Source organism: Dipodomys spectabilis, unplaced genomic scaffold (assembly GCF_019054845.1).
Source record: "Dipodomys spectabilis isolate Male_0828 unplaced genomic scaffold, ASM1905484v1 ptg000328l, whole genome shotgun sequence".
In the NCBI taxonomy this organism is placed as follows: domain Eukaryota; kingdom Metazoa; phylum Chordata; class Mammalia; order Rodentia; family Heteromyidae; genus Dipodomys; species Dipodomys spectabilis.
The window spans coordinates 898,350-924,245 of NW_024871005.1; the positions used below are offsets into that span (position 1 = coordinate 898,350).

The 25,896-nt window shown below is 39.0% G+C and overlaps 1 protein-coding gene across 1 annotated transcript; it reads left to right on the forward strand.

The window, feature by feature from the left end:
- The first annotated feature begins 2,649 nt into the window (after positions 1-2,649).
- On the forward strand, positions 2,650-25,439 carry LOC122128302 (prefoldin subunit 4-like). Its single transcript, XM_042702543.1, has 4 exons — positions 2,650-2,698; positions 4,211-4,299; positions 5,781-5,980; positions 25,010-25,439. The coding sequence occupies exons 1-4, from the start codon at positions 2,650-2,652 to the stop codon at positions 25,398-25,400; spliced, it is 729 nt and encodes a 242-aa protein (XP_042558477.1). The 3' UTR covers positions 25,401-25,439.
- Positions 25,440-25,896: the final 457 nt, after the last annotated feature.

Sequence of the window (25,896 nt, forward strand, 5' to 3'; positions counted from 1 at the left end):
AGACCATTCACTTCTGTCTCTAGGTGCTCCTCTATACCCATTATCCTCAGATTAGGCCTTCTGATGGTGTCTTCCAAGTGTTGAATAGATCTATCATATTTCTTGGATTTGTCTTGGATGGTTATGTGTTCTTTCTCTATAATATCTAGGCTGTCTTCAATCCCTGAAATTCGATCTTCTGCATGGTCTAACCTACTTTCAATTCTTTCTACTTTGTTTTTTATTTCTTTTCCTTCTGGTTGGTCGGCTTTGATGGCTTCAAATTCTTTGTTGGAGCTTTGTTTTAGTCTTGTATGAACTTCTTTACTTCCTTAATTTGGTGTTCAATGTTTATTCTCAAATCAATTAGTTGATTGTCTATGATTTCCTTGGACTCCTATTCCTTCTGTTGGGTTCCATTCAGCATTCCCTTTGTGGTCTCCCTAACTTCTTTCAGCTCTCTGTTTATGGATTCCATGAATGCCTTTAGTGATCTTTCTGTATTCTCATCCTGCTCTCTCAATTCTTGTATTACTCTTTGATTAGCTTCTTCATGTTCACGCAGTTCCTGTAGTTCTCAGCCTGGTCACGCCATTCCTTTATTTCTCTTTGAGTGTTCTCAAGCTGCTCATGCAATTCCTGTATCAATCTTTGAGTAGCTTCGTCACGCTCATGATATTCCTGTATTAACCTTTGTTTTACCTCCTCTCTCTCCCTATCACGCTCATACAGAGTCCTTTGCAGGTTTTCAATCTTTTCATTTACCATGTTTACCAGTAGTGTTGGTAGAACACTATTGAGAGTTTGGGAACTCTCCTCTGGATTTTTCATTATCTTTTCTGTCCCCTGATTATCACAAGTGGGAGTTGAGATACCCGGACTTGCCATTTTTCTTGTGTTTTTCTGGGTTGCTCTGCCCATTTGGGATGAAAGTAACACCAGTTTTGTGCTAGCACGCTATTTTAAGGCAAGCATTAACCAAAGTCTGTAGTTGCACAGTCAAAAGTCTGCAGATACAATCTAGTTGAACAGATATATCTATTCAACATCAAACAACTATGTATTAATTGGCTACGAACCACAAAGAAGAATTTGGCAAACAGAAATTATTAGGTTTAGGGAGAGATGTGGGTAAAAATAGGCATAGAGGGATGTGGAAAGGCAGTGGGAGAGTTAACTAAATCCTAATCTCAAAATGGGAAATAGGTTGGATAGAATGATAGTAGCGAGAGAAAAAAAAGAAAGAAAAAAAGACAAGAAAAAATAGAAAAACAAAAATTAAAAATTAAAGAATGCAACACTTAAAAATTATAAAAATTGAAAACGTAATATTCAGGGAAGAACGTAGATAGAATAAGAGAAAGGAAGGGATAGAAAGGAGATGTGAAAAACTTAAAAAAGCTTAAAATATGTATAGGTATAAAGAGGTAGTACTGCTATTAAGGAATTTAAGTCTAAGAGGTTTTAAATTGAGTAATAAATTTCTGGATTAAGTGTGTAACAATGGGGGATAAGGTCTAATAATCGACTACGGCTATATCTGAGGATGAGCAGAATAGCAATTAAGTCATGCAAAGAAGAATGAAAGAGAAGAAAAAGTGAAAAGAATGAGAAGGAAAGAAAAAAAAGGATCAAATGGTCAGTAGAGCTAAACAAAACCAAATTTTTAAAAAGAAAAGAAAAAAAAGTATGCACATATACTCCTAAAATAAAAATTATAAGAGGAAGAAAAAAAGAATAGAAAACAACAATTTTTTAAAGTTAAAAATTAAAAAAAGTTTTAGAAAAAAATTTTTTATAGAAGGTACAAAAAAAGAGTTCTTTGATTTTTGAGGGGATGGGAAGATACTGTATTTCCCTTGTGTCTGTAACCAGTCTCTTGTTCGAGTCTCTGGTCTGCTTGTGATGTTTAATTTTCCTGTGGCTTGGATGGTTTCTTAAGTCAGTTTGAGCAGGCAGAAAAATGCTGTGCTTTACCCAGGATTTTGTGATCCTCCTTGCAAGCTAGTTCAATGGGAGGGAGATCTGCTTTGAGTATCACAAAAGAGGGAGATGACTACTTCCTCTAGTTTGGAGATGCTGTGATGAGGCTAGGTTCTGGGTAGAGTTGAGGCCTTTCAGCAAACAGTAGCTTTTCCTTGGGGCTAGTTTGGGAGAAACTCACAGAGCCCAGCCTGGAGCTACTCTCAGGGTTTATGTTTACTGAATTTCAATTGATTGTCAAGGCTGCTGTAGGGAGGGGAAGCCTCTGGCTCTGTTTACCCAGTGAAGAAAGCCCCTCCAGGGGCTGGTGGCCTGGGCTGGGTGACTTTTCCTTAGGGGAGCTGAGCCTGGCAGGTCAGGTCAGGTTCCTGTGACCTGTTAAATGACTCTTGTTTTCTTCCAAGGCCTGAGTTGGAGCTAGCTGCTCAGCCAGGCCTTTTTCAGTATCAAAGATGGAGATCTCCGGTAGTGGGGGAAGAGAGGGGTGGCCTTCCCTCCTCTGCTCCCTGAGAAGGAGTGAGGATGTCAGGCTTCTACTCATGCAGGAGTCTTGGTTCCTGGGTCGTCTCTGGTCTGCGAACTGCAGAATGAAGATGTCTGCTCCTTGTCAGTTCTTGCTGGTGTTGAGTAGAATGCGCTCACCTGCCGCATCTAGCGCCTTTGTCCTGGACTCTCTGTGTTGCAGGTATGGCGGCTACAGCAACCACCACTGCTGCAGCAGCAGTCACGGCTGCTGGCAAGTGCTCAGATCTGTCTCCTTGCCTGGATTTTCCCTCTCTGGCCTAACTCTCTGTCCTGTGATGGCACACTTGATGTGATTTTCTGGTTTAGGACTGTTGACTGGAGCACTAAAACTGCTTTCTATGCAAGAGCTTGTTTAGCCTCCAGCTTCTCCTCCACCATCTTCCCGGAACTCCTCTCTAAGGCTTTTTCAAGGCTTCCAATCACAGGGCCTACCCAACAATTAATACAATGTTAATCCCCAATACCTCTTTCCCTGGCAGAGGGTTCACCCACTGCAAATTGACTTTCAGCTGGAGTACGTGGACTCTATTGTGTTGTATATACTCCAGAAAACAGGAAAAGCTGGACTTCCCATAAATACATCCTAATTGGCTGAGTGTATGAGTGCTGAAAGTCTATTGTTGAGTTTGAGACATGACATCTATGTGGAAATCAGTGGTGCATGAAGGGTGGGTGAGAACATGGAGGCAGATGGGTGGGGTTTGGGAACCTTAATAGACTCTTGTGACCAATGATGATTCAGGATTGAAAGGCCAAGAGTGTGTGGGAGCTGTTCAGTAGGGTTGACCAGAACTTCAAAAGCTGATTTCCAAGCATGTAGGGCTAATCTTGGTTTGAGATAATTCTTCCCAGGCTATCTCCTTTTGAAGTATGACCTGTGATAAGAGTAATTGTGCTTTCATATTTCTCTTCATCTTTAATATGTGTTTGTGCCACTGCCATCAGCATGTGATGATATAGTCAAGGGTTCCTCACTTTACAATTGTGCTGTATGAATTTTGCTTCCTAAACTGTGAGCTATATGAAACTATTTTCTTTAATGCCTCATTGATTTTACTAGATCCATTTAAAACAGACTAATATAAATACAAATGTAAGTGAATAAAAGCCTTAATGGTGTCAATCAAGTAGTGCAGTGGTTGCTTATCAAACATACATGCTTTGATTTCAAACCATACTATGTTCAAAAACAAGAAACTTAATAACTTACCAGAAAATGCAATATTAAATATTAGTGAGATGGATGTGATGTTGCATGTCTATAATCCTAAATACTTGGAAGGCTAGATTGGGAGGACTTAGAGTTTGAGACTAGCCTAGGCAAGGTTAGCAAGTTCTTATCTCAAAAAAAAAAAGAGATACAAATGAAAAAGCTAGAGTGTGTCTCAAGTGATAGAGAGCTTTACCTGCCATATATATGACCTTAATTTCTAGTCCCAGTACCTCCAAAGAGGGGGGGGGGTATTTAGGGGAAGTGAACATATTCTTTACATTAATGAAATGTATACATCTTATTTTACTTTATTCAACGACTGAGCAAGGAGCCTGTGGTTCATGGAGGGTTGGGGAGGAGGTAACAAGGATGAGCTCCAAGACCATGATCATCTCAGGGAAAATTGTCATCTGTGACTCCACTCTTTGTTTCTGTCTTCTGCTCTTTTCTCTTTTCTGTGATCATTATGGGGAATCTCATTATGAGGGTTGAATTTTTTTCCTTGCATAGGGAAAAGAGAAGGCAAGGACAGACACCACATACCCCTGACAATGAGGACTGACAAGGGAGAGGGCAAAGAGGGAATCCGTGGAGATGCTGTACAGAGATTACTTATTTATTTACTTGTGTCCCTCAGGCCCTATAAGCACATAGGGTCATTTGCTTTATCTCACCTGATCTTCATCCTGACAATGCTCTGAACTAGATAAATAGGCGAGATGGGGGCAGTACTGGAATTATATCTATTCTAGTGCTACATGATACAATAATGATGTACATTCAAATAAGTACCAGTCTGTTTTGGTGAAAATGAACTCTCTCACGCTTCTACTGTAACTGACCTCTGATTTGCAAGATAGAAAGGGGTCTGTATGGCTTTAGAGTGTCCATAGTGATAGAGTAGGGATCTGTGACATTCTCACATTATTATCAATGTTACTTCTTTCCTTGGTCCTACTGGTGATACTGACCTGTGCACTCATGACCCTGGTTGTTGACATTTGCATTTTGTGTCTCTCAGGCCAAAAAATTCAGCCTCAGTCCACTGGGCATGTAGTTGAAGACTCCTCTGAACCTTGGTCTCATGTTCCATCATTCCTCCTGTGCTCATGGCTATGCTCATAGCCTCAGTTGCAAGACAAGTAGTCCCTGGCTGGCTTAAGCCTCCTTCATGGTAATACCTGGCTCTTGACTCATCCATTTTTCTATAATCTCCTTCCAAAAGAAAGCAGCCTAGTGCTAGGAGCTCACAATACAAGAGAACCATGATGGGCTTCATAAAGTTAGGTTCCTAAAAGGCAAACTTTTATGCATGATAGCATCAGGCGGTACAGAGGAAGAGCGTGATATATCAAGGGAAAGTTTAACTGCAAGTCAAGCCCTTAGAACAATGGAAAGAGGCAAAGCCTAGGTGCTTCATGCTTCTAATCCTAGCTATTTAGGAAGCTGAGCATGGGTGAATAACCATTTGAAGCCAATCAAGTAGGAAAAAGCTCACAAGATATCTTTTCAATCTGTAGTTGGATGCAGTAGCTTGTGATTAACATTCCAAGCTATTTGGGAGGCTGTGGTGCTAGGTTAGCCCAGGCACAAAAGTCAGTAAAACTATCTCCATAGAAGAAGGCTAGTGATGATGAGGCTCAATAATGATGATAAAGTTAAAATCAGGCATATTGAAGCTCAGATGAACACTTGGGAAATTATTGAGACCCTATCCCAGAAATAACCAGTAAAGAGCAGGGAAGGAGCAGCAGCTCAATGGTACTGTACCAGCCCAGCAAAAATAATGTTTTGAGTTACAACCCTAGTACTACAGAAAAAGTAGAGAAGAAAGGAGAGAAGACACGAGATTTTGGCCAAGAGCCTAACATCAAATAAGATCAGGTCACCTCCTCCAGATATTAGAAATAATGTTCAGTGTGGTTGGAGGTATCAAGAGTTTTCATCTAAAATCTTCTCATTTCTCAATGAACGAATAGTGAATCTCATGAGAAGAGTTTTTTTTTTTCCCTTGCTGATGGAGAGCTCTTATATGTAAACAAGAGTCCCCATGTAAAAGGTACAGACTTTGTCCATTTAGGTATATTGCCAGGAAGTTACGGAGAAGGGACAAGGGAGAAGAAACATGTCAGAGGGAGAGCTCATAGCTGTAGGTAAGCTTGGTAAGGAAGGGTCTGATGGACAGATTGGAATGCAGGTGGAAGCAATCAGTGCTATGGAGGCCTCCAGGAGGCTGAAAGCTGTGGATGCTGAATCTTTAGAGAAGGAGCTGGAAGGAGAGTAGAGTATATATACATTGCTTCAAAGAGGAAGGCGGGGGGCGGGGGGAGAGAGAGAGAGAGAGAGAGAGAGAGAGCACCATTGGTGGTTATGTTCTTCTGACTTGGGAGGAGAGATTTAGGAGAAAGAGAACACCTCCTAGGAGGAGAGGCTCAATATAGTTTGCTCTGCCTCATTAACTCTGAAGTGTGTACTTGGAATCACAGGGATGAGAAGAAGGCAGTGACAGTACCTCAGGAGAAGTATGTCAGAAGGTTGGGGTGAGTAAGAGGAGCATGTCCAGAAGACTGTTGCAGATCTCAGAGGTAGAGCTGAGGGGACAGTTGGAGAGTAGGTTCTGGATACCACTTGTGCCATTTCTTACCCTACAGATAACTATAGCACTGAAGGAAAAATGCAGAAGAACCCTAGGAGTGACAGTGGCCTTACTTTTCTCCCCCCTCCTCCCATATAGGTCCATAATCCACTAATCCTAGTCCTTGAGCAGCTGAAAATTCCATGCTTGTCAGGGCCTGCCTGTGGCTGTTCCTGTGGTTTCCATGGAAGGGCAGGAAAAGTATTCTTTCCACACTGGAAACAAATCACAGGGACCACTATTGTCGATACCAGTTTATTCTTTCGTCCTTGTTTTTAGCTTACTTGACTTCTCCAGCTAAGATCTCCATGCCTTCAGGCCACAAGGAACTGAAAATGTCACTTTTCCTCCAGAATTGGTGGCTGTTGGAATCACAAGTCTGCAGATGGCAGTGCTACTCCATGCATTAATATTGCAGGCGCCCCCCCACTCCCACAAAAGGGCTCTTTTCTTGAGAAATAGCCCTGGAGCCTATTTTCTGGAAAACAAGCAGATTATCCTTTGCAATCATCAACTGAGGTCCATCAGGAAAACTTACCATGTGGGAACAAAACACTTTGGATTTTCAAATGAGCAGTTCTGTTGCAGAGCTGCCTAGATAGTTCCCTTAGCAGCTTGCTTATCTGCCTTTCTAAATAATCTTATCCTTTATCTCCACCTTTTATTGAGGGGGGGTTATACTCCTTTATCATTTGATCCAAAATTATCATCCTTAGGGCAGCCCTTCAGCTTTGCTGTAGAAAATGTGGCATCTGTGGCCAAAGAGAGAAAATGTTCCAAGCAGCAAGACAAAAGTGATTCAGTGTTCAAATAATAACCAATAATAAGAATAAAAATTTCTCATAAAAACATGTAGTCCCAAAGGCATTGAAATGGCATAATTTAAATGTAGAATTTAAAAAACTGCTAATGAAGAGCTCTATACTTGGCAAAATTCTCTTTTTGTATATTTTTATTGTAAAAATACTGTACAGAGGGGTTACAGTTACATAAGGTAATGAGTACATTTCCTATTGAGCATTGTTAGCTCCTCCTGTTTTTCCCCTACCATCCCTTCCCTCCCCACCTTACCACCTCTTCTCCCCCTTAGTTGTAAAGTTCATTTTCAACATAGTGTCTTATACATCTTATTGTTACAATGGGTCAATCTATATCTTTATTTCATCATTTTATTTCCCTTCCCCTCCCCAAATTAGAAGAATGTATATTCAGATGCAGGGCACTGATATCAATCAAATACAGTGAAAACAGGGGTTATTCTGTGGGGGAAGAATATACAAAAGAAACAAAAAATCATATGGTACAATCATAAATAAATTAGAAACAACAGCAAGAAAGATAAAACCACTTGTGTCTCTATTTGGAGTTCACTTCTCTGAAGAGGAAATAAAATTATTCTTAAAACATGTAGGAGAGCCAGGCGCCATTGACTCATGCCTATAGTCCTAGCTACTTGGGAGGCTGAATCTGAGGATCATGGTTTAAAGCTAGCTCAGGAAGAAAAGTTCATGAGCCTCATCTCAAATTAACCACAAAAAGCTGGAAATGGAGCTGCTCAAGTAGTAGAGCACTAGCCTTGAGCACAAAAATCTCAGAAACAGTGCCTGGGCCCAAGGTTCAAGCCCTAGGACCAGCAAAAAACAAACAAAAAAATGTGTATTCCCAGATAAAGAAAAGTTTAGTCAGTTCGTCACCAAGGAAGTCTTTCAGGCTGGAAGGAATAGATTCTAGATAGTGACTTGAACTCACATTAAGAAAGAACGAACCCTGGAAGAGGCAACAACAAAGTTAAATATAAAACAAACATTATATATTTGCTTTATTAACTCTTCTTTCTGTTTTCCATATGATTTAGAAGGCAAAAACACAAAATAAATGATTATAAATTCATGATGATGGATAGACAATGTATAAAGATATATTTGGGAGAAGAATCACACAAATGAGTGTAGAGCTATATATGAAAATTGTTTTATATGCCATTGAAGCTTTATTGATATACATTCAAACAAGATTGTTATAAAAGGAACATTAATTGTAATTCTCACAGGACAAAATAAATAAAACTATCTACCTATTTATTCTCACAACAATGACAAAGGCATGAATATTGTAAAGCTAGACATATATAAATTATTCCACTAAAAATTTCAGAGTATACATACTACTCAAGTGTCCCTAGCATGTTCTCACAGAGAGATATACCATACATTACACATAAAAGCAAATGCCCAATACATTTTAAAGTATTGAAATAATACATATTATTTCCTATCAATAGAATGGAATGAAGTTATAAGGTGAAAACTTCACAAATATGTGAAAATCAAGCAGTATACATCAACAATGAGCCAAAGTATAAATCAAAAGCACATTTGAAAGTACTTTATAAACAAAAATGAAGATGACAAAAAGTAAAGAACATAGTAAAGGCAAAATTTCAAGGGGAATTAAAAGGAGTAATAAGTTTCTGATTAATAATCTAATTTTCTGTGGAGGTGGTATGGAAGGGATGGCAGGGGGAAAATAAAGGAGGAGGCAACAATGCTCAATAGGAAATGTACTCATTACCTTGCTCATGTAACTGTAACCCCTCTCTTTACAGTAAAAAAAAACGTACAAACATAATCTAATTTTCTACTTTAATTAATGATAAAACAGTCAACTAACCCCAAAACTGGAAAGGGGGAGGATATGACACCTACCATGGAGATAAATGAAATAGAAAACTGAAAAACAATAGAATCAATGAAATCCAAAGTTTTAACTTCAAAAATGTTAACAAAAATTGATAGATTTTTGTTTTTTGTCATGGGGCTTGGGCGCTGTCCTTGTGCTCTTCAGCTCAAGGCAAGTGCTCTACCGCTTGAGCCACAGCACCACTTCTTGATAGATTTTTTTAACCTAATCATGCTAAGAAATGAGAGCTGTAATTGAAACTAGACATAACATTGCAACCAATTTTACCAAAGTTAAAGAAATATGAGAATACTGTGAACAATTGTATGCTAACATATTAGGTAACCTAAGTTTAAAAAAATGCATGAATTACTAGAAACCCACAAATTGCCAGAGAAACTAGTAAGCCCAAATAGATCCACAAAAGTAAAAATAATTATCAGGGAAAAAAGCAGGAAAAAAAGCAAAGCTTCCAGCAGCTGGAGATCTATGTTGCAGAAGTTATATAGCACTGTTGTATAGGAAGCATCAGGCCCTGAATTCAAACCCCAGTACTGCCAAATAACAAAGGAACACCTCCAGACAAGAAAACAGTCCAGGACCAGATGGTTTATCTAATATCTACCAAATAATTAAGAATCCATTCATAAGGGAATGGAAAGACTTGGAAAAATTATATTAAGTGAAGTAGACTAGACCCAGAGAAATGCTGGTTGAGTGGTTTCTCTCATTTGTGGTAGCTAGAATGTTCCCATAAATCAAGAAGTAAACACATTTGGTGGTACCTATCAATCAACCTATCTTCATTGTCCTCTGGAATATTAGATTGGATCATGAATCAGATTCACCAATGTAGTCAGGAATGAAGGTGAAATATTAAAGGCTATGGAGTGAATGGTCCAGTGGTTCAATGATGAAAATGATTTTTCTGAATCATGGACATCCAACTAGTAAGACAAATTATTCTGATTCTTGCTGAAATGTTGAGGGACAGTTTATTCAAGATTTTTGCAACTTCCAGCTTTTAAGAATGTCATGGATTTTCCTGCTTGGGCTGCATTTGAACTGTAATCCTCAGATCTCAGCCACCTGAGCAGCTAGGATTACAGGTGGGAGCAACCAACATCCAGCCATTTGTGTCATTTTTAAAAGTCTGCAAATGAGGGAAAATTGACTATATTTATTTGTCTTTCTGAGCTTGGCTTATTGTGTTCAATGATTTCCTGCAAGGGACATAAGGTCAATTGTCAACATGTTTGAATACCGTAGAGTGTGTGTATCATATATTCTTTGTCAGGAGGGAATATACCTAAACACAACAAAGGCTATACTAAATATAGAACCAATATTTTACAAAAAATGAGGGTAAACTTTAAAAAATGGAACAATTTCCTCTGAAGTCAGGTGAAGCAGTCAAGTATAAAAATCAAGTATAAAAAACATTGAATTAGTAGAGTGTTCATGTAGCAGTAATGAATAGGCAGTGAAAGAAATTGGGAAAATAATACCATTCATTATTGCCTCAAAAATACCTAGGAGTGAACCTGAGGAGTGAAAGATCACTACAATAAAAACTATGCAACATTGAAGAAAGACTTTGAACATTAATGAAAGCCTTCCCATTCATGGATCAGCAAATCAGTCTTATGGAAACTGCTATACCACTGAAAGCCAGTTACAGATTCACTGCAATAACCTTCAAAACACAAGCAAGTACTTTAGTGGAAGAAATACATTGGAAATGAGTGATTAAAGGAAATTTCTCTCCAAAAACCTTCTTAGGTGCTATTTGTGTCTTTTCATGTTCACAATAAATCATGGCACTATTACTTATTCTGATCTACTTTCAGTTAGGGACTGTGCTGGTAAATTGACTGGTTTCCTGTACATAAAAGGTCTGAATATATTCTATACACTGTGTATATTATATAATGTATATAATGTTATACATATGTATGTGGCTATTCTGTCAGCAAATTCACTTTGAATTATAATACTTCCCATTAATTGATTTAAGCTTTTAAATGACAGGTATAAATACATAAATGCCACTCAGCCTTATGTCAACAGCCAATGAACCCAGTTACCAGTGAATACTGAAGTCTAGAGCACCTCTTTCAGTTTGACGAGTCCTCCTCCATGTTTGATTTTTGCTTCTAAGCTACTCCATTGTTTTTTGTCTTGCTTTTTTTTTTTTTTTTGCCAGTCCTGGGGCTTGGACTCAGGGGCCCGGCACTGCCTATGAGCCTCTTTGTCCTCAAGGCTAGTGCTCTACCACTTGAGCCACAGCACCTCTTCTAACCTTTTCTGAGTAGTTTATTGGAGATAAGAGTTTCATGGACTTCCCTGCATGGGCTGGCTTTGAAAGGTGATCCTCAGATCGCAGCCTCCTGAATATTACAGGCGTGACCCACCAGAGCTTGGCTTTGTTTGGTTTTTACTAAGACCCTTTGCTGTATTTTGTACTTTAAATTTCTTTTTAAAAATTAAATCTTATTTTTATATATACAAAGCGGTTACTATTCAACAAATCCAATCAGTTCATAAGTAAAATGCATATTAAGATCAAGATCACCCTTTTCATAATTCTAACCCATCCCTCCCCAACCATTACCTTTCCTGTTTTCCTAGAATATGCATTCAATATTGTGACTGCATTCTCCCCACTTCCTCCCTTCAATCATCTACAGCCACTTTCACTTGACCTCCTCCCAGTGCCGGATTCCTGTTACTCATTTTGCTGTACTGTTAGTTATTTTCAGGATCAAATTCCTTTTTAAAACATGCTTGTTTATAGTGGCTGACCTCCTCACCCCCCCAATAAGGACCAAGTACCATTGGACTATTTGTTTCTATCATCTCAGATATTTCTTGATATGTGTGAATTGGTTAGCTCATCTTCTGTAGTAGCCTCAACAAGTGGCTCCACAATTATGAAGCAACATCAAAATGCAAGTTTGTAGGCACCTACATATAGTGTTTGACCAGATCTTATATGGAATTATCTCCCTTACATGTTGCCCTTGGATCCACAAAGGTCTTTGTGGACAAAGAACTACAGCCTAACTTGGGCTCAAAAAATAACATGCAGTTCGTCCTATGTGATAACATACTAAAGCACTGCTACTGAGCAATCTCTCACCTACCTCCCTGTCAGGCTGGACGATAACATGGGCCATTCCTCATCCATCTCCTAACTTCCAGATGAGCACAGTTCTTTTTGCTTTGTTGGGTTTTAAGAGTTCATCTGTGGACTATAAAATCACATTATGACTTATGACATAGTCGGAGATCCATAAATGAAGTTTATCAATTAACCACTTCTTCTTTTTTTCTCTTTTTTTTTCTGCTTCATCATTTTTTTAAATTTTATTTTATTTTATTTGTGAACATACTGTACAGAGGGGTTACAATTACATGGGCAGGATAATTCAATTAACCACTTCTGATTCAAAGTTAACTATGGGTCTAGAGAAGCAAGAGGAGGACTGACATAATGTGGTTATTTTTACAAGGCGGATTAGTTGTTCAAAGTAAAATAAATATATGTATATATGTATATATGCATGTTTAGAAATGTACATACAGGGCTGGGAAGGTGGCTCAGTGGTAGAGCGCTTCCCTTGCATGCATGAGGTCCTGGGTTCCATTCCTCAGCACCACGTAAGCAAAAAGAAAAAAGCCAGAAGTGGCGCTGTGGCTCAAGTGGTAGAGTGCCAGCCTTGAGCTGAAGAGCTGAGGGACAGCGCCCAGGCCCAGAGTTCAGGCCCCACGACCGGGCCTGAGTTATTTCCCTGGACAATATACATAGCAAAGAAGTTTTCAGCTGATATACCTATGGCTAAGAGGATCATGTCAGATCTCTGTTATGTAAAAACAACTGTCAGCCAGGCAGTAGTGACTCATGCAACATTAATCATAACTACTCAGGAGGCTGAGATCTAGAGAACATAGGTTCAAAACCAGCCCAGGAAGAGTTGTTCACTAGACTCTAATTCCAAAATAACCAGCCAAAACTACATTTTTGTTGTTTTCATGCTACTGGGGGATTGAACTCAGCATGTTGTTATTGCTAGGTAAATATTTACCATTTCAGACATCTCCTAGTCCCTTTTGTTTTCAGAGAGGGTCTTAAGCTGACTTTCCTTAGATTGGCTGAAACTATGCTCCTCCTGTATCTCTTTCCTGGAGGAAAGAGATGCACTCACCTGGAGAAACAGGTGAGTGCATTCCTGTTTTTTGAGATAGTGCCTTCCTAAATTTTGCCCAAGCTAGCTCAAATTATGATTCTCCTTTCTCTACCATCTGAGTAGGTAGTCCCATTTTATCCATTTTTGGGGGTCCAGTCATGGGGCTTGAACTCAGGGTCTGGGAACTGTCCCTGAGCCGCTTTGTGCTCAAGGCTAGGGCTCTACCAGTTGAGTCACAGCACCACTTCCAGCCTTTTCTGGGTAGTTTATTAGAGAAAAGAGTCTCAAAGACTTTTCTGCCCTGGCCAGTTTTGAATCATGCTCCTCAGATTGCAGCCTCTTGAGTAGCTAGATTTACAGGCATGAGCCACTGGGGCCCAGCTTTTATCCATTTTTAAACATATGGGGATCAGGAAAAATTTATTAAATCTATGTAAATATAATAGCCATTTATTATCTGACTACCTAGGAAGAATTTCTTGTTGAAATAATGTTGTATCTACCAGGGGTTAACATGTAAATGGAGCCTCAAATATAAGCATGCAGAAACATATTAGTGGAATCCCAAGGTAACAGACCAGTGGAGGAAATAAATTTTCTTACAATTTTCAACAGACACACTATGTTTTTGAGAAGGCAATTCAGCATATGTTCAAGACAAAAGTTTAATCTGGGAAATTGTACTTTCAAAAAGATCAGTAAACATCATCATGCCATTATGGGAGGGATAGAATATTCTATTTATGCTCATAGACAGAGAAAGAAATTCCAGTGTCCAGAGTTTTATTCAAAATTGTATACAGTGCTAAAATGAGAAAAGCAGACAAAAAGAATAATGCTTGTAGTAGCAGGAACAAAGTACTGTTTTACAAAGATGCAATGATTGCAATGGTAGATTAAAAGGAGGAGCTAGAGATAAAATGCTGGATTCAATAAATATACTTAATTACATTTTCAGATAAATCCATATTTAAATTTTTTGATTTACATATCTACCCAAATAAAGAATTTCCAAAGATGTCATTTTCAATACCATTAAAACCTAGAAATAAAGTAGACAGTGCACTGCAAAAATTCAATGCAACTACCAGTGATGCTTTATTCTGATTGAACTATGAGATGTATGGCAGAAGGGCAATACATGCTTGGTTGCAGCTTGTGTTCAACTATGCTTTGGTTTTCCTTCTCCTATAAGAAAGCATAGCAGATGGAAACGTTAGAATTTCATGGAGAATATGCTAAAAGCACACTGGATTTTACAAAAGAGACTGGACCAGAACCCTAAGGTGGACCTTTTGGCTCACAGGGAGTGAACTCTTGCATAGTGTGAAGGTGGACTTTCACACATCTTTATGCTACCTTGAAATACAACACTCTCTGGTGATATAAGGAACTATATAAGAGAGACTCTAACCTCCGAAAAGATTAAACAAACTGAGTTGAGGGAAATTTTTAGTAGAGAAGCAGAATTGAGTATACTTTTATATAAATTTAGCCATGAAACAACTTAAAAAGGAAATGTTTTAACAATTACCATCTAGATATATTACTTGCAATAATATTATAAATATAGGAGGCCTACAACAGGAACATCATAACTGGAATTGCTTAAATGAAATATGTATAAGCAAGAGTATTTTTACATTTCTACTGTAGAGGACTAAAAGATATTTCTCTGGGCTATTTAGACGTTGTGTAGTTATTTTAAACAGGATAATGATTAGTCCTCATTTTCATCAGCAATCCCAGTTTATATAGAAAGAATGCCTCTTCACATGATAAAAACAAGTCCAATTTGTATGGAAAAATACATTTCCACCAGAGTTTGAAGACATTTTTGTCAGGGAGCTATCAAAACAAACTACATATTTTCCAAATAAGTTAGTGTTTGTGAAAAACTTTTAAAAAAACTATATACTTTTAAAAAGTGTATAAAAATGTTCAAATATATAAAGATTTTTTTTCATTTCTCACAGTTTAATATGAATTTAGCCTAATTGCTTTGTACCTCAAGCAAAGACAGACATCTGGGTCCTAAACTACCTTTTAAAGAAACTTGATGTGTGTATTTCAGTATGAAAAGAGTACTAGTGATTCCTGTACATGATTAAAAGAACAAGGTGGTGAAAGATGAGATTTCAATATAAAGAATCTCTTTAAATATAAAGAATCTCCTGATTTGCCTTCATCTTGGTGCGCCTGCCTTCCCCTAGCACTAGAAATGTCTCTAAATTTGGTAGAATGGCTTCCTTCACATCAGAATCATGTGACACTTACCATCAGATTTTTTAGGAGGTGCCTTCTGATCCTTCATCAGGTCGATTCCTGACAAATAAAAAAATACTTATTTATCTCAAGTTCCAAGGCAAATAAGAAACTGTATTTATCCCCACAGATCACGAAATAAAAGCTTATTGCCTAGTATGGCAATAAATGTCACAAATAAAAACTGCTGGAGAATCGTGAAAATTTCTCTACCAGAAACAAAAGAAAGTTAAGTTGTTAAGTAATCACCTTCTCCTTTTCCCAAGACTGCCTTCAGACTACTTAGTTGAACTTTTTATACTTACTTATTATTGATTTTGTTGTTTACTATATTCAATGACTGAATACATATTGCTTATATTCCTAAAATACTAGATCAGACCTAAGCTCTCTGACTAGAATAAGCTCATCTAAAATCATAAGGGTGGCTAGAATTTATATCCTAGCATCTACCACATTTTGTGCCATGAGTGAGCTAATGTTGAATGAAAAGAATACTAAACAATATGAAATGGGCAAAAATTAATGAATGGTCTTTCAGAATAGGACTGATGAAATTTTCTGGTGTCATCAAAAGCAATGCAAATGAAGGCTCAAAAAGACAAACAAATGAAGGAATTGGTCCATATTGAAACAGAATAAATGTTAATTACCAGTTTATGTCATTCATAACTGGACTCTGGTTCAGATAAGTTCTTATAAATTATCAAGAGACATGAGAAAATACAAAGGCAGATTAAATGCTCAAATGTTGCATATTCTAATTGGTTTATTCCATTGAGTGGTGCAAAGAATCATAATATCTGAAACTTTGAAGTATTCAGCTTTAAGATGAAACACTAAAAAAGTGTGCATGTGGGCTGGGAAGGTGGCTCAGTGGTAGAGCATTTGCCTTGCATGCCTGAGGCCCTGGGTTCGATTCCTCAGCACCACATAAGAAAAAGAGCCGGAAGTGGCGCTGTGGCTCAAGTGGTAGAGCACTAGCCTTGAGCTGAAGAGCTGAGGGACAGCGCCCAGGCCCAGAGTTCAGGCCCCATGACCGGACCAAAAAAAAAAAAAAAGTGTGCATGTGTAGGCGCATACATAGGGGAAAGAGTAAAGTAGGCATGGAGAAGAAGGCAGATAAGAAGCCAAAACTATTCAAAACTGATAAATCTAAATGAAATGAGTTATTTTTGTACTCCTGGAAATTTTCTATAGATTCTATTATATCTTGAGGGAGGGGGAGCAAAATACCTTACTATATGAGAAAATAACTAGAAAAAAACTAACCACCTGCCTATCCCTAGTCATTTTTCAGCAACATTTCAGACCCATTTCTAACATTTTATTTCTCCCTCCTCCTTATATTTCACAATTTTGGATATATATGCCTTTCTCCGCAATCTTCCCCTGGATTCACCTGGAATTGCGCATAGTTCTTCTTCTTCTTTCTCCTGGCCAGATCTAATATTATGAAGTTCAGCCGAAGCTCTTACTGGCTGTGGTCTCTCCACAGTAATCTGCTGAGCCTAGGAGTATGTGTGCAAAGTTTTATTCTTAACATGTATTGATAATATATGATGCATGTCTACATGTAATGAATATATTCATTTTTTTAACTCCTGGTTTGAGCACTGTCCTTCAGCTCTTCGGCTCAAGGCTAGCGCTCTACCACTTGAGCCACAGCACCACTTCTGGTTTTCTCGTGGTTTATTAGAGGCAAGAATCTCCCGGCCTTTCCTGTCTGGGCTGGCTTTGAACCGAGATTCTCAGATCTCAGCTTCCTGAGTAGCTAGGATTACAGGTATGAGCCACCGGTGCCCAGCTGAATATATACATTTTATATATTATATATTTCAACTATTCACAAATAACCAATAGACAGATCTAATCATAAGTTGAAAATATATATGTTCATAGTAATGTTACTCTTCCTTCAGAGAGATGACTCCAAATATTTGGCCACAAGGACTTTGAGGTATTTTCATCTATAATTAGATCAGTGTGTGTCAACTCTTATATAAAAGCATGAGAAGGCAGCTGTAGGACATATTTCTGGGAAGCAGATGAGCATACATCTTCAGGTATCACCAGAATATCATCCTCCAGGCTCTTTACTCATGTTATTGGCGTTCTGTCTTTCTATACACCTGCATCTACTCTAGTTTATATTTAAAGATAAATTCCTGTGACTATACTCCTGGAGTATTAAGATACTTACAGCAGCCTCAGCTCTGGTCTGCAGGTCAGGTGCTTGATTATCTTTCCTTGATTTGCGGGTGGATTTCCTTGGAGTGCTCATGCTTAATTCTGAAAGTAACACTGACATTAGGAAAATGCACCTCAGAAACAACAGCATTTAATCACTATTATGGTGAAAGGCTGACTTGTAAATTTTATAAATTGTGGAGATACATTAACATTTCATAGAGCAATTTTGAACACCCAAACTTTCCAATCAAAGTACATACACATCTGATTATTTAATTTCAAATAAGCATAGAAATTTCCTCAAGGCTCGTGTCAAAAAAAACTCATATTGTTCTAGATTCTCTTGCTTAAAGACTGCTGATAATCCAACCTTATTTAGAAAAATCAGTTGTTTGTAATATTTTATTTCTAATCAACAGAAGATTACTTCAGACTTTATTAATAAGGCTTGATTCACAAGTAGAACCTATCTTGAAGAAAACAGCAGAAACAGAAAAACCTAGTCAATGCTATCTTGATCACTTTATGATTAGTTAAGACTATTCAGCAAAAGGAAAGAGCTTGTTGAAAGGAACTGCATCACCCATTCATTCCTGCATAGTGCCAAGTGAGACAAACTCATCAAAACCTTTCATTTTCCTCCTTCCTTTCTCTTTTTTATATTTTTGTAAGTTTTTTATTGTGAAAATACTGTACAGAGGGGTTTCAGTTACATGAGCAAGGTAATGAGTACATTTCTTTTTTTTATTGTGAAAATACTGTACAGAGGGATTACAATTACATGGGCAAGATGAGTACATTTCTTATCAAGCATTGTAACCTCCTCCTTTGTTTCCCCTTCCCATCCTTTCCCATCCTCCCCCTGCCCCCCCACCCAATCCTCCCCGTTCCCCCTCCTCCCCCCACCAAAGTTGTAAAGTTCTTTTTTGACATAAGGACTTGTACAACTCATAGTTGCAATGGGTCCACCTGTATTCCTATTTAAACGATTTGTTTTTCCTTTTCCCCTCCACAAATTATAACATTAAATACAGTGAAAGCAGGGGTTATGCTGTGGGGGAGGGACATACAAAGCAACAAAGAAATAATCTTATAAATGTGTTAGAAACAATCGCATGAAAGAAAAAAAAAAACATTTGAATACATATCTTAGGGTTCATTCCCTAACATCATCTTATCTCTTTCTTTTTTCTTTCCTTCCTTTCTGCTTTTTCTTTCGTTCCTTTCTTCTTTCTTTCTCTATTTCTTTCTCTCTCTTTCTTTGTTTCATTCTTTTCCCCTCCCCTCCTTCCTTTCCCTCTCCTCTTCCCTTCCCCTCTTCCCTTCCCCTTCCCCCTCCTCTTACCTTTCCACTCCCCCCCCTCTCTTTCCCTCCTTTCCTTTCCCTTTCTTTGTACTTAAGTTTGAACTTATAGGCTCTAATTTGGTAGGCAGGTCCTTTACCACTAAAGCCACACCACTACCCTTGTTTTTTGTTTGTTGTTTTTGAGACAGATTCTAGCAAACTTTCCTTCCCAGAGTGGACTAAAAACAACCCTTCCCATTCCCATTCCTGCCCTGACAGGATGCTAAACAGATCGCACCAATTTCCACTGTCTGCTCTATTCCCCAACCCCCACCTTCAGGGAAAATTCAGAAGACTAGGGCTTCTATCCTGTGAGCCCCTTAAGGCTCAGTGAATGCTTCCAACATCAGTTTAAGTGTTGTCTTTCTCATATTACTCCATCCCTCCCAACCCAAGGCCAACTTACTCCGCAAAGCTTGATGTCCTGTTCTTTTCTACTTTCAACCTTCCAAGTTGTTACCTTTACAGCTGGGTGCTACTGGTGTTCATTACTTATTCCTGTTCAAGATATAGGGGAGAAATAGACTCACAAAGCATTAGGACCCCTGCCTACCATCCTTACTCTGACTGGTTGCTGACAAATCCTACCACATAAAGGTTGCCAAGCAATTTCCTCACTGCCTGTTCCACCCCATCCCACCCCTACCATACCCACTTCACCCTATCCCCAGCCCCATCCCCGTGGAGGACTGGTTCAGTGGTCTCTCTCATATTAAATCTCTCTCTCTCTCTGAAGGCTACCTTACAAGAGAGGCTTCTTAACATGATCCTTCCACTTTCAGCCTTCCAAGTAGCTACTTTTAAAGGCATGAGCCATCAGAATCCTGTTTTTATTACTGCCCAAGGCAGAGGAGGAGAAATTGATTCACAGAGCAGTAGGATTTCCCCTCCTCGACACTTGCCCTGCCTGAGTGCTGAGTTACCAAGCAATTTCACACCCCAACTCCCACTGAGAACTAGATTTTCTGTCCCGTGGCTGGCTTTTCCTGTTGCCATCATGGGTGCCCTTTTGGGAGCTCAGTGAGGACCTCAGAAATAACCCCCATACCAGCTTATCTTTTCTCATGTTACTCCCCCACCCCACCACCCTCAGACCACCTTACTCCAGGGTGGCCTTAAAACGGATCCCTCCACTCTCAGCATCTCAAGTAGCTACTATTACTCGCGTGAGCTTCCATCAGCTCACAGCAGTGAGCAGAAGTATATTCACTTAGCACTGTGACCCTGTCCCCATCTACTTTACCCTCAGTGGGTACTAAATAGATCCCACCGCATCCAGGGCCCAACTGCCCTCCCTTCCCCAATCTCTTAGAGCCTGCCTGCCTTAGGACCTATCTGGGTAGCGGTTACAAGTGGCTCCAATCTGGGGCTCAGTGAGTACCTCTCGAATAACAAAAAATTCTTGTTCTCTTTCATATTACTCCTTCCTCCCCTGTGGGACACCTTACTCCCTGGTCCAGGCTGTGCCACCATGGCAAAGACTCGTGGTGGCAGCAGTACCTGCTGGGATTAAGGATGTGGACCCAGAGGCCAAGGCCGAGCACCACAAGTCCAACCCACCAGAAGCCCTCTAGCACCTCCTCACACTATCACACTTAAAGTGTCAAGGAGTGTTCTGAGGCCTTACCTGAAGTCCTAGGAGAAGGAGAAAGAAGAGGCACTCTTCTCTGGTAGCTGGGCACAACTAATCCCTATGAGCCCATGCAATGAGCAATAAGCACATGGCATAGGCATGCGCAATAAAGACCTTGCTCTACGTGGCAACCTGCGCAATAAGGACTTATAGGGGGAGGGGCATGGACTGTGCATGCACAGGAGTGGAGGGAGGACCCTGGGCCAAAATCACCCTGTACTTTGCTCAGCAAAAGCATGTCTGGGTCATGTCTGCCCACTTGTGCACACGTGTCAATTATTCCTGCCTCTGTGCAGAATGGACCCTTAACTGTATCTGAAGACTCAAAACAAAAAGGCCTACAATGCAGTCTTCTCTATTCCTTCCCAACCCTTACTCCTATTTTCAGGAACTTTGAAGAACAGCCCAAGGTCCCCCTCTGGAAGTCTATGTCTGAAAACATTGTGACAGCAATAGATTTTAAGGTGCTATTTTTTTTTAATTGTGAAAATACCGTACAGAGGGGTTACAATTACATGGGCAAGGTAATGAGTACATTTCTTATTAAGCATTGTTGCTTCCTCCTTTGTTTCCCCTTCCCATCCCTTCCCATTTCTCGCCCCCTCCGTCCATCCTCCCCCCCACCCCCACCCCCGCTCCAAAGTTGTAAAGTTCGTTTTTCGGCATAACATCTTGTACATCTCATTGTTGCAATGGATCCACCTGTATCCCTATTTAAACAATTTGTTTTTTCCCCTTCCCCTCCACAAATTATGCCAACATCAAACACAGAGAAAACAGGGGTTATACCGTGGGGGAGGAACATACAAAGCAATAAAGGAATATCTTATAAATATGTTAAAAAGAATAGCCAGAAAGAAAAAAAACATTTGAGTCCTTATCTTGGGGTTCATTTTGCCTATGGATCAAGAAATTGTGGTATATATACACAATGGAATTCTATGCCTCCATCAGAAAGAATGACATTGCCCCATTTGTTAGGAAATGGAAAGACTTGGAAAAGACATTAAGTGAAGTAAGCCAGGCCCAAAGAAACATAGGTCCCATGGTTTCCCTTATTGGCAATACCTAGCATATGTCTGAGGTGCTACTTTTTTGTCGGGCTGAGCTGGCTTCAAATTACATTCTTCAGATCTCAGCTTCCCAAATAGTTAAAGATTATAGGCTTGCGCCACTATCACCTGGCGCTACTTTCACTTTCTTTGTTAAATTTTTATGTGGGTATGGAATTGTAATTCTTCTTTGTACAACTACTTAATAATAAAAAAGAAAGAAAGAAATTGTGTCTAGGTATTTTTGGAAAGCTACTGTGAATGGAAATGTTTTCCTGATTTCTTTGTCAGACTGTTCATTGTTGATGAATAGAAAAGATACTGGTTTTGTGTGTTGATTTTATATGCTGCTACAATGTCAAAAGTCATAATTAGATCTAAAAGGTTTTTTTGGTGTGGAATCTTTAGAGTATTTTAAGAATAGGATGATATCATCTATAAACAAAAATAATTTGATGTTTTACTTTCCTGTTTGAGTCTATTTTATTTATTTCTCTTGCTTCATTACTCTGGCTAGAAGTTTCAGTACTATATTGTGAAAGAGTGCGGAAAGTGAATGTCCTTGTCTCACTTTTGGCTTCTGAGAAAATGATTACAGCTATTTCCTATATAGAATTATGACGTTTAAAGCTATCATAGAAAAGCTGAGCGCCGGTGGCTCAAGCCTGTAATCCTAGCTACTCAGGAGGCTGAGATCTGAGGATTATGGTTCAAAGCCAGCACGGTAAGGAAAGTCTGTGAGACTCTTATCTCCAATAAACCACCAGAAACTGGAAGTGGTGCTGTGGCTCAAGTGGTAGAGTGCTTGCCTTGAGCTGAAGAGCTGAGGGACAGCGCTTAGGCCCAGAGTTCAAGCCTCACAACCAAAAAAAACCAAAAAACAATCTTTATCATATATAGCCTTTATTATATTGAAGCACACTCTTTTTATTCCTAGTTTCTTCACATCTCTTATCATGAGAGAAAAGGCTTTTTATCATGTAGAAAAGGCTTTTTCTGCATCAATTGAGTTAGTCATACATTTGTCCTTGATTCTGTTTATATCCTGTATTACATTTATTGATTTATGCAGCAAATATCTAATCCTAGTGGTAATCCCTGAATGCATCAGCAAATGGAATGTGCAAATAGAGCATTGAGTTTGATAGTGACAAGAAGGTGAATTAAGCCTCTCTGCCTTCTGCTTCAGTGTTCCCAGAAGCTATCAAGTAATCTGTCTGTCTGAGGGTTTTGGAGTAAACTGTAAAAGTCTTCTAATTTTGAGGATTTAGACTCAGGGCCTTCTATCACACCTTGTAACATTCACCAGGTTGCAATTCCTAGAGGTATGTCTCAGTGTTTACAGATCTTATGCATGGGGTGTGGAGGATGCACACCAAATGTGTGCTTTACGGCCCTCAAAGACATGCAGCAAAGACAAGGCAGGACTACAGATCCCACATGTGGGCCTTAAGGCTTTTAGGTCATGTATTGCCGTTCATCTCTTTGTTGAAGAAAAGCAGCCAAGGTTCTTAGTCTTACCTACAGCCAACAGATACAACTAGTAGGTAGACTTTAAAGAATAAATAGTATGCCACCGGAAGGCTCAGTGTTTGTTTCTAGTGCAACCCTCAGGCCATAAGCCTTGTTCCCTGCCTGGGGGATCACAGTATCTGACAATTGTGCCAATTTGGTTTTGCTTCCAAAGCTCTCTATTACCTGCACTTCTCTATGGAACTCTATCAGTCTCTCTCTTTCTATTACTATCTTTTGTGGATGTCTTCTACTCAGACACTATGGCATTGTGTCCCAACACTCTCTGAAATGATTGTTTCTTATTTTCAAGCCTCCAAAGTAACTCAGTCTCAATCAATAGGCCTGTGTCAAGATTGCACCTTGATTGGTTTCACTGGTGAGGGGAGCTACAGAATTTCTTCCTTTATCAAGGTTAACCTTTTATACAGGACTAGTCATTTTCTCACCAAATCACTACGCTGTATTTTATTTTATATTTTCCCTTAACTATTTAAAAAATATTGTGAAGGTAATGTACACAGGGCTAATAGTTACATAAGTCAGGTAATGAGTACATTTTCTTTTGAACAGTGTCACCTTCTCCCTCATTTTCTACCAGTTTTTCCTTCACCACCCTGTATTTAAGATTTGGAAGAGGTATGGTCTTATTCTGAAGCTGAAATTATTGTTTTGTCACCAGGGCCATCTGTGATTGTGATAGTGTCTTCAGTTTTATCCTCCCTTCCTACGGGCCAATGTCAGGATGTTTAACTGTTTTCTGGTTTTCTCTGTTGTTTCCATTTCTCTGTGATTTTCTTCTCTCTTCTACCTCTTTTGTTATTCTTAATGATATTCCTTTCTTCAGCATTCCCTCCTTTGTTACCCTAACTTTTCTCATTCATGGAGTCAAAACAATGGGCACCATCTTCTCTTTTGTTTTTGTTTGTCATGGAAGGGATTTTCATTGTTGTTGTTGCTGGTTGTGAGGCTTGAACTCAGGTCCTGGACCCTGTTCCTGAGCATTTTTGTCAAGAGTAGCACTCTTATCTCTTGAGTCATAGCTCCACTTAAGACTTTTTGGTGGTAAATTGGAGATAAGTATCTCACAGACTTTCCTACTCAGACTGGCTTTGAACCATGATCCTCAGATTTCAGCCTGCTGAATAGCTAGGATTACAGTTATGAGCCACCGACATCTGGCTTTTTTTTTTTTAATGAAAGGAAGTTTTGCTAAACACAATAATCTAGTTTGGCAGATGTTTTGCTTCAGGGCTTGGAAAACATTATTTCATTGGTATAGCTTTTGGGCTGGCACAATTTAGTTCATAACAGTGCCTTCTGACCCCAGTTCTCCCAAGGATCTTATTGTTTATTCACCTGCAAAATGCGTTCAGACCATCTTAACATCCTGACTACACTTAATCTATTCCAGAATCAAATATAAATCCAAAATATCTAAAGCTAATGATCAAGGTTTTTATTTGTTTTGTTTTTTGGTTCAGATTCTGCAGCAGTTTGAACTCAGGGCCAAGTTACTCTCCCTGAACTTTTTTTTGCACAAGGCTAACCCTCTTCCCTTTGAGCTACAGATCCACTTCTTACATTTTTGGTGTTTAATTGGAGATAAGAGTTTCATGGACTTTCTTGCCCAGTATATATTTGAACTGTAATCCACAGATCTAGCCTCCTGAGTAGCTAGAACTATAGTCATGAACCACAAGCACCCAGCTAAGAAGTTCTTAAATTTCATCTTCTAAATTATCTTTATCACTTGAGTTAAGGCCATTGGGTATTAATTATCCTGTGGCAAAACTCTTCTTCAGGGCCATCAGGAAGAAGGAGGCTGCAGAAGATATCAGCGTCACTTTTGAAGATCAACAAAAGTTAAACAAACTTGCACAGAATACAAGTAGAATCACAGAGCTAAAGGAGGAAATAGAAGTAAAAAAGAAACAGCTCCAAAACTTAGAAGATGCCTGTGATGCCATCATGCTTGCAGATGACGACTGCGTAACGATACCCTATCAAATTGGAGATGTGTTCATTAGCCACTCTCAGGAGGAAAACCAACATATGTTAGTAGACGCAAAGAAAAACTTGCAAGAAGAAATTGACACCTTAGTATCCAGAGTGGCAGCCATGCAGAGAGATCTGAAAGTTCAGCTATATGTGAAATTTGGCAGCAACATAAACCTGGAAGCTGATGAAAGCTAAACATTTTATAATACTTTTAAAATTTGTTAAATAAACTTGAATATTTAAAAAAAAAACTTCTCCATCTGTGGATTGTGGAACCTCAATAGCAAGCTAAATGATTCCAATATACAATGATGGGATAAGGAAAGAATTGTAAAAGAAAAAGTTATTTACAATGGAAGAAATGAATAACTTGGAAGGAACAAAAGTGAATTGTTTCAAACAAATCTAAAACTAGTAGTGAGAATTTCTTGAATTCCAAGGTAATAGAACAATCACTTGTGGTTTAGTGAACTCTTATTTAGCTCTACTGGGGGGCCCTGCTCTTATTTCTGCACATAAGTAGACCCATACTTTCTGGCATATAAACTTTATGACTTTTCTCCCAACCTCCTCTTTTGTTTGCCAGTCTATCTGGCATGATTTCTGAAGACATAAAACTGAAATGAGTTGCCCCAGCCCGCCGGGTCGGTCAACAAGGGCTCGAAGAGGAACTGACCTGAATGAAAGACAA

What these genes read in the sequence shown, in the direction of transcription:
- LOC122128302 (XM_042702543.1), top strand. Translation starts at nt 2,650, where the DNA reads ATGGCGGCTACAGCAACCACCACTGCTGCAGCAGCAGTCACGGCTGCT. An exon ending in AGCAGCAGTCACGGCTGCTG is followed by an intron (nt 2,699 to 4,210) that starts GCAAGTGCTCAG and finishes TTCCTTGCATAG; the next exon opens with GGAAAAGAGAAGGCAAGGAC. An exon ending in GAGAAGGAGCTGGAAGGAGA is followed by an intron (nt 5,981 to 25,009) that starts GTAGAGTATATA and finishes ACTCTTCTTCAG; the next exon opens with GGCCATCAGGAAGAAGGAGG.